This window comes from Macaca nemestrina, chromosome 17 (assembly GCF_043159975.1).
Source record: "Macaca nemestrina isolate mMacNem1 chromosome 17, mMacNem.hap1, whole genome shotgun sequence".
NCBI classification, from domain to species: Eukaryota; Metazoa; Chordata; class Mammalia; order Primates; family Cercopithecidae; genus Macaca; species Macaca nemestrina.
Genome location: NC_092141.1, coordinates 91,985,535 through 91,999,675, shown reverse-complemented (window position 1 = coordinate 91,999,675; position 14,141 = coordinate 91,985,535). Strand labels below are relative to the sequence as shown.

The 14,141-nt window shown below is 56.6% G+C and overlaps 1 protein-coding gene across 1 annotated transcript in view; it reads left to right on the top strand.

Moving 5' to 3' along the window:
- LOC105469355 (UDP-GlcNAc:betaGal beta-1,3-N-acetylglucosaminyltransferase like 1) overlaps positions 1-14,141 on the top strand; it is a 144,825-nt gene that overhangs the window by 80,004 nt on the left and 50,680 nt on the right. The window contains exon 7 of the mRNA XM_071081935.1: positions 5,964-6,212. Coding sequence (XP_070938036.1) covers positions 5,964-6,212 — 249 coding nt within the window. The remainder of the gene's footprint in view (positions 1-5,963; positions 6,213-14,141) is intronic.

The following is a 14,141-nucleotide window of genomic DNA, read 5'->3' as shown; positions in this document are numbered from 1 at the left end:
TGACTCTCCATAGTGGCCTCAGCCCCTGGGAGGATGGAGTCGGGCTCTGTCCTGGGGCCCTGGTTCCCCCACAGTAGCCTCCTGTCCATGGGAGGATGGAGTCGGGCTCTGTCCCGAGGCCCTGGTTCCCCCACAGTAGCCTCCTGTTCCTGGGAGGATGGAGTTAGGCTCTGTCCCAGCCCCACCTTCTTTGCCTACTTCCACCTGTGCCTGTCCGCGCCTTGTGGACACTGGTTCCCGGCCTGCCTGTTCCTCCTGCCGCTGTTCCAAACTGGGGGGGAACCCAGCTCACCCCTAGGGCCCAGTTCAGACTAGAAGAGAACGTGGCCCCCACACCCTCAGCCTTGATGTGGGGCCAGGGACACCCCCCTGTGGGGTGTGAATGTGCTGTTTAGACCCTGGGTGGATCCCCACACACAAGCAGTCAGAGGGTCATTTACAGCCTGAGCTCACTCCTGTCCCTCACAAGGGGACGCAGCTCTGCCTGACCCCTTGGGGAGGCACCGAGTCGGCCCGACCCCAGCACACCTGAATCTGCTGGCTGCTTTGTGGGCAGCTCCTGAGGGCAGCTCTGTTCTGCAAGACTGAGCCACCTCCAGGCCCTGGGCCTCTGCTCAGGGTGGTCAGCGTCCAGCCAGCTCATCCTTCACCTCAGGGGCCCGTGTGGTTCGCACGCACGGTGTCCAGGGTCAGCTTGTCGGCGCTGGCCACGCGGGAGACCTCAGTCAGCACGGAGTTCCCCAAACCAGTGGGGCCCCACGCTTGGTGCCGAGGGTTGATGAGGACCCAGGGAGGAGGGGAGTGGAGGTGGGACCTTCTGCCGGCTCCGTAGAGGACGGCCTGGAACCGGCCAAGACTGGAGGCAGGGAGGCCCGAGGGGCATGAGAACCAGGCACCTTGAGGGTCAGAAACAGCGCTGCAGCGGCAGTCGTCCACGGAGCGTGGAGTGCTGGACTGCAACGCCCCTCGACCCACGGGAAATGCGCCCCACGGGGCAAGGGGCTGGGCTGCTTGCTGGTCAGCGGCAGGCAGGGCGGGAACACACGGGTACATGGGGCATGCCTGGTCTCTACCACCCTCTCCTGTCCACACGGGAGAGGAGCCGAATCCTAGGGCGTCTCTTAGCGGCCCAAGCACCGTTGTGGGGCCACTGCCTGAGAGCCCCTGAGCTCCGTCCCCTTTGGGTCACTGCTCTGGGACCCAGTCTGACTGTTTGTAAGATTCAAGGGTGCTGGCCGTTCTGTGCCCGCTCGTTTGATGCTTAGTACAACTACACACAGGTAACTTCTTAGCCGGCTCAGAACTCAGTGTGTGGTTCCCTTGGTGTAGGCTTCGGTTCCACCGGGTTTCCTTCTGTGTCCCAGGGGGAGGAAGAGGCTGAGTCCCCCCAACCCACCTGTCTCTCCGACACCCAAGGGCCAGGTGCCAGGTGAGAGCCGGCCTCCGATCCTGCCAGGCATCGTGTGGTGCTGGGAAAAGCGTTTCATTTCCTTTTCTGTTCTTAGGAGCACTGCTCCCGGGAAGACGGTGAAAACCGACCTGGTCTATGTGAAAGACTGAAATGTCATCAGTTCCATATCTCAGTGTTTCTTTTCCTTAAAAGTTTGTCCTTTGTAGCTCAGTGATTTTTACCTCGTTCTAATAAATTATCAATCATGAAACTGAAAACCCCACATATCCTAAACCAGATTCACCTGTACTGTTTCTCCGCAGTGTCTGTGGCACGGATTCCTGTACGCTGGCGAGTTTCAGTGAGTTAGAAAAGGGGTATTTACTAACTTGCTCTAAGCATATTAATGAGAAATGAAACTTTGTTAATATCTGTATCTTTATTAAATCCAGAAGCCATCGTTTTGAATGTCACATAAGAGTTTATTCTTATTGCTGTGAGGGTGTTAAAATATCAGAATACTGTACTGGAAAATTTGTCATCATTAAAGATAGTCTTCAAAAAAGTTGGACTTTAGAAATAAGGTATAGAAGCCACAGGAATCTGGAAATGAGCTGTGTAGATGCCACACTTTTCCCTCAGAAGAGGCCGTATCACCCTGTGGAAAGAGACAGCTGAGGAGGCCTATACCTTTCATTAAATACTTTGTTTTTTCTTTAACTCTGGGGCTTTTCATTTCTAATTAAACGTGGAGTTAGTCTGTAATCCCCGTGTCTTTTCTCGAGGGTCTGAGAGCATCAATATTCTTCTGTCTTTGATGGTGCCTCTGAGGGAGCCTCCCTACGCCTCGGTGGTCCTCTCTGAGAACCTGGGAGCCTTCATAACCTGTGGGATTTGTTTCACCTTATTTTGTTTACCACCCAAGGCACTTGAGTAGATTTCTAACTTTTATTAAAGTTCCTTAGAATTTATTTGTGCAAAGTAGTGGCAAAACACAGGCAAGATTCCCAAAGCAAATCCCAGAGGAGCCGCAGAGGAGCCACGTGCCAGCGAGCCCCGTCCACGGCTCCTCTGGACCCACAGACAGTCTCAGAAGCTGGTTCTCTCATTTCTCCAGAAAGGGAGCGACAGCCTCACAGTGAGGGAGGGGACGGAAATCAGTCAGGAGACCAAAGGGATCATTAGGAAGAACAAGCCGAGGTGCTCCCGGGAGGACTCCCCCTCCTCCAGCAGCCCTGTCCCGTGCGCCTGCTCCCAACTGCCTGCTCTCCCCTCCCCTCTGCCTGCCCCGTCCCCTGCGCCTGTTCCCTGCTCCCCAGTCCCTGCTCCCCACACCACCTGCTCCCCCACCTCTGCCTGCCCCCCTATGGCCTGCTCCCCCTCCCCTGTGCCTGCTCCCTCATCACCTGCACCTGTTCCCCCTCCCCTCTGTCTGCTCCCTCCCTTCCTACACCTCCTCCCTCACCTGTGCCTGCTCCCCCTCCCCTGTGTGCTGCTCACTCCTACCCACGTGTCCTCCCACGCAGCAGATGGAGTCTGGTATCCCATTAGGCCCTGGGATAGGTGCAGGGGAACCAAGCCTGAAATTTTATATACAGACATGTGTTGCTTAACGACGAGGATCTATTCTGAAAAATGCATCTTTAGGTGATTTTATCATCGTGTGAACATCACAGAGTAACTTACACAAACCGAGATAGTGTAGCCTACTACACACCTGGTCAGATGGTGGTGTCTAGTGAACACCTGGCCAGATGGTGGAGTCTGGTGCACACCTGCCCGGACAGTGGAGTCTAGTGAACACCTGGCCGGATGGTAGAGTCTGGTGCACACCTGGCCGGATGGTGGAGTCTGGTGCACACCTGGCTGGATGGTGGAGTCTAGTGAACACCTGGCTGGATGGTAGAGTCTGGTGCACACCTGGCTGGATGGTGGAGTCTAGTGAACACCTGGCTGGACGGTAGAGCCTGGTGCACACCTGGCCAGACGGTAGAGTCTGGTGCACACCTGGCCGGACGGTAGAGTCTGGTGCACACCTGGCCGGACGGTGGAGTCTAGTGAACACCTGGCTGGATGGTGGAGCCCGCTGCACACCTGGCCGGATGGTAGAGTCTGGTGCACACCTGGCCAGATAATGGTAGAGTCTGGTGCACACCTGGCCGGATGGTGGAGTCTGGTGCACACCTGGCCGGATGGTGGAGTCTGGTGCACACCTGGCCGGATGGTAGAGTCTGGTGAACACCTGGCCGGATGGTAGATTCTAGTGCACACCCGGCCGGATGGTGGAGTCTAGTGTTCCCAGGCTACACGCCTGTGCCGCAGGCAACTGTCCTGAATGCTGTGGGCAACTGTAACACAAGGGTGAGAGTTTGTACATCTAATCATAGAAGAAAAAGTGCAGTGAGAATATGGCACAAAAGGTGATCAGTGGTCACCTGCATAGGACACTTACCATGAATGGAGCCTGCGGGACTGGAAGGTGGTCTGGGTGAGTCAGCGAGTGAGCAGGGAGTGGATGTGAGGACCTCAGACGCTACTGTGCTTCCCAGAGACTCTATGGACACTGTACACTTAGAGTACTCTAAATTTACTTTTAAAAACAGTTTTTCGTTAATAAGTTAGCCTTAGCTTTTCATTGCTTTTTTACGTCATAACCTTTTTACTTTTTAAACTTTTTGACTCTTTTGTAATAGCACTTTGCTTAAAACACAAACACACTGTACAGGCATACAAAAATATTTTTTCTTTATATCCTTATTCTACAAGCTCTTTTCTGCTTTTAGAATTGTTTGTACCTTTTTGCTTTCTAAACCTCTTCGTTAGAAACTAAGACACACATTAGCCTAGGGCTACACAGGGTCAGGTAATCAGCGTCGCCGTCTCCCACCTCCGTACCTCGTCCCACCGGCGGGTCTTGAGGAGCAGTAACGCGCGTGGAGCTGTCATCTCCTGTGAGAACCGTGCCTCCTCCTGATGCCTCTTGAAGGACCAGCCTGAGGCTCTTCCTCAGTAACTGGTTGGCTGGTTTTTTACAGTTAGGGTCTCGTTTTGTCGCCAGGCTGTGGTGCTGTGGTGTGATCATGGCTCCTGGCAGCCTCAAACCAGTGGGCTCAAGAGATCCTCCCACTTCAGCTACAGGCACACGCCACCGCATCCGGCTGTTTTTAAACTTTTTTTAGAGTCAGGGTTTTGCTCCGTTGCCCCGGTGGGTCTCAAACTCCCGAGCTCAAGTGATCTCCCCACCTCTGCCTACTGAGTTGCTGGGATTACAGGCAAGAGCCATCCCACCCTGCCAACTTTCTTTAGTAAGCAGGAGGAGTACACTCTAAAATAACAATAAAAAGTGTGGTGTAGTAAATACACACTGTACATAAAAACAGAAAGCGGTAACACGGCTGTTTATTGTCAGGTATTAGATACTGTACATAATTGACGTGTGTGACTTTATGCCCCGGCAGCACAGGAGGTTTGTCTGCACCGGCATCGCCACACGCTCGTGAGCAGTTCCTCGCACTGACGTCCTGACGTCCACAATCTCACGGGGTGAGGGTCGTGTTTCAGCCCCATCACGGTCTTAAGGGGCCACCGTCACCGACGTGTCCATCGTTGGCTGGAGCGTTGCTATTCAGTGCAGGACGGTGATGGCATCTGAGCCTCCTCCCCATGCTTATCACCCCCTCCTAATGAGGAGAGCTCTTCTCTACAAACATACCTTATGGTTTATCTTCAGAGGAAGGAAGGTGAAATATCTCCGGTGAAATATCCTCAAGCTAAGCGGGACCAGGGGAAGACGGGATTCGAAAAAATGCCATTGAAACCAACTCACTGACTCTCCTGTGCTGGCAGACATAAGCCACTCGTGGAACTCTTGAGACAGGGTGGTGTAGGGTGGGCCGGGGGTCCCCACCTCTGTGTGAGGTGCGGCTGGAACCACCCTCCAGAAACAGGCCAACAGCCCAGGGAAGGGGCAGTCCGTGGAGTAGCTGGGGACACCAGAAGGGACAGAAGCAGCTGCAGTCAGGCCTCTTGTGAGGGACGGAAGGATCAAGCAAGGGGCCCCAGAGCGTCCTTCCCTGGGTCGGGGCACACACTGAGGGCGCATGGGGCTCCCGGCAGTGCACATCCAGCAGCCCAGGCGGGGCAGCCCAGCAGCTGAGCGTCAAGCCCAGGCGGGTGTGGAAGGCCACGTGTTCCTGCTGTGGAGAAGGGAGCTTCTCAGAGGAAGCGCTGGCTGAGCTGCCTTCCCTTTCACGTTCGCGTTGGCCCAGCTGCGGGATCTGACACTGTCCCACGTCCTCGTGTGTGACGTGCACATCATCTGTGGCTAAAGTACCCTCTGCTGGGCCCTGGGTTTGGCCGACAGTGAGGTGAGGGCCTGTGCCAGTTGCTTGAATTCTTTCTTTCTCTAGACACAGGGTCGGTCTCTGTCGCCCAGGAGAGTGCTGTGGTGTGATCACCCCACGGACCACAGTGAGCTTCACGGAGCAGAGTCACACTAAAGAGACGGCGAGATTGGCAGGCAAGGGCTCCATCCGCTGGCTCTTCTGACACCCATTTCCCTCACCGTCCGCAGCAGGATCCTGGTCCGACCGCGTGGCTGACTGTTGTTTTCCAACCGTGTGCACCTCTTGTCTTCCGGTCCTGGAGGTCCGGGTCTGAGGTGGGCTTCGGGCCGATAGCAAGGCTCCTGGAGGCTGTGGTGGAGACGGCGTCCCTTCCTGCCTCCGGCTCCAGACACCGCTGCTGCGTTCCCGAGTTCTCAGTCACGTCTCCTGACTTCTGCCTCTGTTGTCACGTCCTCTTCTCTCAATTTTTTATCGTGGTAAGATAACCCCAACCAAATTCGTCCTTTCGACCATTTAAAAGTCCAGTGGTGCTAAACAGTCACATGTTGTACAACCACCACTTCGATTTCCAGAACTTCCTTTCCTTTTACAGAAAGCAACAAATCAGAGGCTGAAGTGAAGTTACCAAGTTACACTTCTGTGCAGACAAAGACTCCGGCCCAGTCTGATTCGTTGTGGAAAGCAGAGGTTGCAAAGGGAGTCGCCTCTGGTCCTTTTGTTGCTTAGGTGTGGAAAGTGGGGGTTTTTCTTTTGATTTCGTCCTAGGAAGTCAGCGTGAATCAACCTTAGGTTCTCTGCCTCTTTACCCTGTTCTCCTGCCTCACTGGTAGCCTCTGTCCTGTGTGTTTCATAGAAGTGGGATTAAACGTCTGTCCTTTGTGTCAGCCTTGTTCTCGTAACATCACGTTTCTCAGGGTTCGTCCCTGTTGTGACATGGACTTCATCCTTTTTGTGACCGAATAGTATCCCCCTGCACGCGTGTGCGGGTGTGATGGGTGTGCGTGCGGGTGTGCGTGCAGGTGTGTGGGTGTGGTGGGTGTGCATGCGGGTGCGAGTGCAGGTGTGCGTGTGGGTGTGCATGCAGGTGCGTGTGCATGTCTGTATGGTTGATCCGTTCATATCTGGGTAGACGCTGGGCCGTTTCCACCTTGTGGTGAACAGCGCTGCTGTGGACGTTGTTGTGTATTTTCTTCTCAGTTCTCTTGGGTGTTGACCTGCGCGGAGTTGCTGGCCGTGTGTAATTCAGCTTCTTGAGGAACAGCCAGACCATCTCCACGGCAGCTGCCCCGTTACACTTTCGCCCCAGCACTGCCCAGAGGGACCCGTCTCTCCACATCCTGGTCAACACGTGTTACTTTGTAGATTTTTGTTTTGTTTTTCATAATAGCCATCCTGACGCCCATGAAGTGGGGTCTCCTGGGTCTTGGTTTTCGTTTCCCTGATGACTCGTGACGCAGAGCCCGTTTCACGTCCTCGTGGCCGTGCGTGTGTGGTCTTTGGGGATCTGTCTATTCACACGGCTTTTGCCCTTTTTTAAATTGGATTTTTGTCTTTTTTGTTTGTTGTGTTGTAGGAGTTCTTTATATATTCTGGATACCAGAGCCCTATCAGAGCTATAACTTGCGAATATTTTTTCTCATGCTGTGGGCATCTTTTCGCTGTACTGAGAATGCTTTCTGAAGCACCAAGTTTGCATCCTGGCGACATCCCGCTTAACACTCTTTTTCCTTGGTTGCTCATGCATTTGACGTCATATCCAAAGAACATGTACGCCTGTTTTTCTGAGAATTTTATAGTTTCTGCTCTTGTTTTTAGGTCTTTGATTCATTCTCAGTTAATTTTTGTGCAGTCGTCCCTCAGTATCCAACTGGGATTGGTTCCGGGACTCCCCATAGATAGCAAATCCACAATGCTCAAATCCTTGATGTAAATGAGCTCAGATTCACGTGGCCTGGGCCTCGTCCTGCAGAAAAGACACGATGCTCTGCAGACTGGCAGGGCCGCGGCAGCCGCGTGCATTTCTTGGAGCGCTGCGCCATTGTGGAGCTGAGTGTAAACAGAGAGAACAGTCCCTGCTTTGTCCAGCCCCCCAAACAGCAGTAAGGCTCGGCGGCGGAAACCTGGCTCCTCAGCAGGGCATGGCTGGGCCCTCCCTTCCGGGCCCAGTCCACCGAGAACGGAACATGCCCGCCACGCCCCGTGGCATCTGCCCTGAGTGTCCCAGTGTCTTCCCTTTTCCCAGTCCTGTGTACAAAACCCTAAATAAGTCTTTTTCTTTTTTTCTTTTCTTTTTTTTTTTTTTTTGAGATAGAGGCTCGCTCTGTCACCCAGGCTGAGTGCAGAGGCAGTCTCGGCTCACTGCAACCTCCACCTCCCAGGTTCAAGCGATTCTCCTGCCTTAGCCCCCTGAGTGGCTGGGACTACAGACGCACACCTCCAAGCCTGGATAATTTTTGTATTTTCAGTAAAGACGGGGTTTCACCAGGCTGGCAAGGCTGGTCTCAAACTCCTGACCTCGGCCTCCCGAAGTGCTGGGATTACAGGCATCAGCCACCACGCCAGGCCAAATGTGTCTTTTTTGCAAGGGCTATTGTGGTTTGGGGGAACCTATATTTTATATTTATTTGAAGTAAGTATTTAAGAGAAAAAATATGTAAATATGTTTACCATCAGGACAGATATTTTAAGTGAAAAAAAAACGTGTTAAAAGCTGTGTCTTATGCATATTCTCTCACTTTAGGGAAGATTTTCACGGGATTTTTCTTGTCTGTTTTTAATTTGTTTTAAAATTTTCCAGTCCTGGGAGTTAATCATTAAAAAGTGCTTGCTGAGAATTAACTTGAGTTTCACTAGACCTTGGTTGGAGAAGGAAGGGGGGAATCAAGGGCAAGGACCCCACCCTCCTTCCCAGAGCCCCGCGCCCTGCACTGTTGACCGCCTCCGAGCCACCTCGAGACCCAGGGCCCTTCCTGTCGGAGCCAGAACTGAACCACCGACGTTTCCCCAGTGTGTCGGGAGGTGATTCAGGGCAAGTGTTGAGGAGGAAACCCCAGTTCGTGGTAGGGAGGTCACGCGTGCAGGGTAGCGCGTGCAGCCCAAGAGGTGGCCGAGGGTCAAGGGTCGAGGGTCCTGTTCCACTCCCGGGCCCGCACACACGCACACACACACGCTGCCTGCACACATGGGCACACATGAATGCACACATGCTGCCCGCACACACACACGAGCACACACACACTGCACACAGCACCAGACCCAGTACCCATGCCTGGAGGCAGCTGCGTCACCCCCACCGCGTGTGCACGCACTCGTCCTCTCTCCACGTCACCCCCACCGCGTGTGCACGCACTCTTCCTCTCCGCGTCACCCCCACCGCGTGTGCACGCACTCTTCCTCTCTCTGCGTCACCCCCACCACGTGTGCACGCACTCTTCCTCTCTCTGCGTCACCCCCACCGCGTGTGCACGCACTCTTCCTCTCCGCGTCACTCCCACTGCATGTGTGCACGCACTCGTCCTCTCTCTGCGTCACCCCCACCGCGTGTGCACGCACTCTTCCTCTCCGCGTCACCCCCACCGCGTGTGCACGCATTCTTCCTCTCTCTGCGTCACCCCCACCGCGTGTGCACGCACTCTTCCTCTCTCTGCGTCACCCCCACCACGTGTGCACGCACTCTTCCTCTCCGCGTCACCCCCACCGCGTGTGCACGCACTCTTCCTCTCTCTGCGTCACCCCCACCGCGTGTGCACGCACTCTTCCTCTCCGCGTCACCCCCACCGCGTGTGCACGCATTCTTCCTCTCTCTGCGTCACCCCCACCGCGTGTGCACGCACTCTTCCTCTCTCTGCGTCACCCCCACCACGTGTGCACGCACTCTTCCTCTCCGCGTCACCCCCACCGCGTGTGCACGCACTCTTCCTCTCTCTGCGTCACCCCCACCGCGTGTGCACGCACTCTTCCTCTCTCTGCGTCACCCCCACCGCGTGTGCACGCACTCTTCCTCTCTCTGCGTCACCCCCACCGCGTGTGCACGCACTCTTCCTCTCTCTGCGTCACCCCCACCGCGTGTGCACGCACTCTTCCTCTCTCTGCGTCACCCCCACCGCGTGTGCACGCACTCTTCCTCTCCGCGTCACCCCCACCGCGTGTGCACGCACTCTTCCTCTCCGCGTCACTCCCACTGCATGTGTGCACGCACTCTTCCTCTCTCTGCGTCACCCCCACTGCGTGTGCACGCACTCTTCCTCTCTCCGCGTCACCCCCACCGCGTGTGCACGCACTCGTCCTCTCCCGCTCACAGACATATGCACACACGGGCAGCACGCCCTGCCCCAGCCAAGGGAAGTGGTCACCTCCAGACCCCTGTGCCTGGAGCTGGCCTGGCCCCTCCACCCAGTGTGCACAGAAGGTGGTGGCCTGGCAGAGCCACGGGAGGCCCCTGGGGTCCGGGCGTGCATGGAGCACCCGGGGCTTTGAGCAGTGCTGCGCTTGCCTAGCTCTGAAGTGGTTCCTGCCGAGAGAAGACGTGGACGTCACCGCCCAGCAACACCGTGCTGCCCAGTGAGGCTTCGCGTGCGGGGACGCGGTGCTGGCCGGGCTGCGCCAACCAGGGCCCTGTAGCCACTGGCATGTGATTGACACCAGAGTGCCTCGGGTCATCCCCCGGCCCTGCATCACGTCCTGCCACAGAGTGATTCACATTCGGCCGGCCTGTGTCTGCCGGTGATGTTTTAAAGTGCGGATAGCTCTTTCCTCAGGGGTCACTTCCTCTAACGAAAGCACAGTTTTTGAGTCAACAGGGTGGCTCGGTTTGGCCGCAGACACTTTGGGAAGTCAGCTCCGTGGGGTTGCCGAGCCCCGCAAACACCTTCAGAGGGTCCCTGGTCGTGGCCCTTTCTGTTCAGGCTTCGGAGGGAAGCACACAGGCCTGGCCAGGGTGTTTGACGCCATGGAGGGTGGTCAGCAGAAGCTGGTACGGGGCTGGGGAAGGGGGCTGGGGTCCTGCTCTCAGACACCTGCAAGCCCAGCCGTGAGCCGTCTGCCCACAGTGCGAGTTCACACCGTGGTCATCGCAGGCCTGGCACGGTCGGGTGTGGGCAGGACCTGTTCACGGTGAATTCCCTGAGCCTCGGTTCCCCGGGGCCTGGGCCTGGGCAGGCCCCTCGGGTGGTGTGTCTGCCGGACTGGGCCGCACTCCCTGGACGAGAACGGCTGTTCTGCCGCTTGGGTTGGGTCTTCTGCGACTGGCAGGTGTATCCAGATGGTCACAGGTGTTTTAAATCTTCAGGGTCCTATCTGCTCCGTGTCCTCCTATTAACAGACCATCAAGGCGTCTCCAGCTTTCATTGTGGATTTGCCGTTTTCTCCTTTCAGTTCCTTTGGTCTCGGTGCAGTGTCTGTGCTTCCATTTTCTGTCTGGTGTGACCCCCAGGCCTGGGCCTGTGAGTGGGCGGTGGCCCCAAGGCTGTGCACGTGGCCCTGCCCACGCCGGCGGCTGCGGGAGCACACGAAGGCGTCAGAGCTCTGTGCCGTGCGTGACACAGGGCCCCCTCCTTCAGGGGAGGGTTCCAGAACTCTCCAGCCCCTTCCTCCCACAGCCCTAGGTCCTTCTGGCCCCTGGAGTGTGGTGTGGTCAGGACGGTGGGCAGCGTAGCCCCCACGCCTCCTTCCCAGCCTTCGTTTCTGCTGGTCCTCACTTGGTTTCCCACTCAGAGGCCCCAGTCGCCGCCATGGAGCTGCCCCCACCCCGGCGCTTGCCCGTGCCTGGAGGACTCGCCGGGCGCCTGGCGGTCCAGGCGCAGCCCCTGGTGCCCTCTGCTGACCGAGCCCCTCCCCGGAGCCGGCGGAGCCCATGTCCCCGCTCTGTCCTCGCCGTGTCTGTCACGTCCTTGTGCCCTTGTTTCTGGGTCGTTCTCACTGAAGAATGGATTGAGTTGTTTGCAGACAGATGCGTCGTTTGTCCAGTAGATGTGTCCCGTGAGCACAGACCGGCCTGGGTGTAATTGCGGTAGTTTGTCCCCAAGAAACGTTGAAGTTTGACCCCAGCGTGGCCGTGTGGGAGGTGCTGGGGTCTCGAGGGGACCCCTCGTGCACAGATGAACGCCTCCCGCCGCGCTGGGTGAGCCCTCGCGGGAACGCATGGCACCCCATGAGGCCGGGCTGTGGCACGGACCCACTGCCTCGGTTTCTGTCCTGCATCCTCCCTTGCCACGTGCTCTCTGCACACACCACACCCCTTCCGCTCTCCACCCCGGGTTAAAGCAGCCTGAGGCCCTCTCAAAGGCAGCTGCCCAGTCTTGGACATTCCCCCAACCAGAACCGTGAGGCAAATGTCCTGTCAGTGACATTTTACATTCTTGTTTTACCCCAAGTCTCCAGAATGCCATGTGCATTCCCCACACACAGCCCACCTCAGTGAGGACCTGCCACGTCTTGGGGGCTTCGGCCACATGTGACCAGGGCACGGCCACAATGGGCGCAGGGGCCTCACGTCGCGGCCACACTGGGCGCAGGGACCTCACGTCGCAGCCACACTGGGCGCAGGGGCCTCACGTCACAGCCACACTGGGCGCAGGGGCCTCACATCACGGCCACACTGGGCGTAGAGGCCTCGCGTCACCGGCCACACTGGGCTCAGGGGTCTTGTGTCACGGCCACACTCAGCACAGAGGCCTCACATCACAGCCACACTGGGCGCAGGGGTCTCACGTCACGGCCACACTGGGTGCAGAGGCCTCGCAGGGGCCTCACGTCACGGCCACACTGGGCGCAGGGGTCTCACGTCGCGGCCACACTGGGCGCAGGGGTCTCACGTCGCGGCCACACTGGGCGTAGAGGCCTCGCGTCACCGGCCACACTGGGTGCAGAGGACCTGGGTTTGGTTTCTCAGGTCGGCCTCACCACCGTGCAAACGGCGGAAGCTCCAGGTGTCCGGCTGCAGAGTAAACCTGCCAGAAATCATTTGCCTCTGGACTTTTTGGCAAGCAGAAGTTGAGAACAGGAAGCTACGTTGTTGCTTTGTAACCGCGAACTCCGTTTTTCTGAGGTTGAGGGAAGGCTGTGTTTGTCCCGGCAGATGTTTCACGTTTGCTGGGAACAGCAGCCTCTCAGGGGCCTCCGGCCGGTGTGGTACCCACTGACGTGCCAAGCCCCCTGCCTGGAACTGGCACCGGGTGCTGTGGCCTTGGCTGGCCTGGCTTCCAGGACCCCCTCAGGGCTCTTCCTGACGTCCCAGGGGGCCACCCGTCTGGCAGGCACCCACCCGTCCCAACGCAGAGGTACCAGAGCTTTGATGTGCAAAATGTAGGATGCTCGAAATGATCCCATAGAACTGCGTTATTTCATTTTAAAACGTTCATTCCGAGAGTTTCCTTGGTGATAGCAAAGATTTTTTTTTAAAATTTTTGGCCAGGCACGGTGACTCACGCCCAAAGTCCCACAGCTTTGGGAGGCCAAGGTGGGTGGATCGCTTGAGCTCAGGAGTTCAAGACCAGCCTGGGCGACACGGCGAAACCCCATCTCAACAAAAAATACAAAAATTAGCAAGTTGTGCTGGTCCACACCTGTAGTCCCATCTTCTCGGGAGACTGAGGCAGGAGGAGCGCTTGAGCCGCAGAGGTGGAGGCTGCAGTGAGCTGTGATCACGCCACTGCACTCCGGCCTGGGTAACAGCAAGACTCTGCATAAAAAATATATGTTTATTAAAAGATGGGGTCTTGCTACGTTGCCCAGGCTGGTGTCAGCACAGCACACTAGCCTCAAACTCCTGGCCTCAGGCGAGGTGCAAACTGCCACTGGGCTTTAAAATTTTTATTTAGGCCGGGGCAGCGGCTGACGCCTATAATCCCAACACTTCGGGAGACTGAGGCAGGTGGATCACTTGAGGCCAGGAGTTCAAGAGCAGCCTGGGCAACATAGTGAAACCCCATCTCTACAGAAAATATAAAAATTGGTCGGGTGCAGTGGCAGGTGCCTGTAGTCCCAGCTACTTGGGAGGCTGAGGCAGGAGAATCATTGAACCCGGGAGGTGGAGCTTGTAGCAAGTTGAGATTAGCGCCTGGCTAATTTTGTATTTTTAGTAGAGACAGGGTTTCTCCCTGTTGGCCAGGCTGGTCTCGAACTCCTGACCTCAGGTGATCCGCCTGCCTCGGCCTCCGAAAGTGCTGGCATTACAGACATCAGCCACCGCGCCCGGCCAACAAAACAAATTTTAAGGCTATTATGCCTTTGCCGTCAGGCCCAGGCACCCCCAGCCTTAGGTGCCCACAGATGTGACATCGGTCCCTACAGGTTAGGTTAGAATTCCCACTTTTTTGGATTTCCTGTAAGTGGAGTCACACCGTGTGCACGCGTGACTGCCTCCCTTCACTGTTGCCGACGGACATCTGTGCTGCCCTGACCGACAG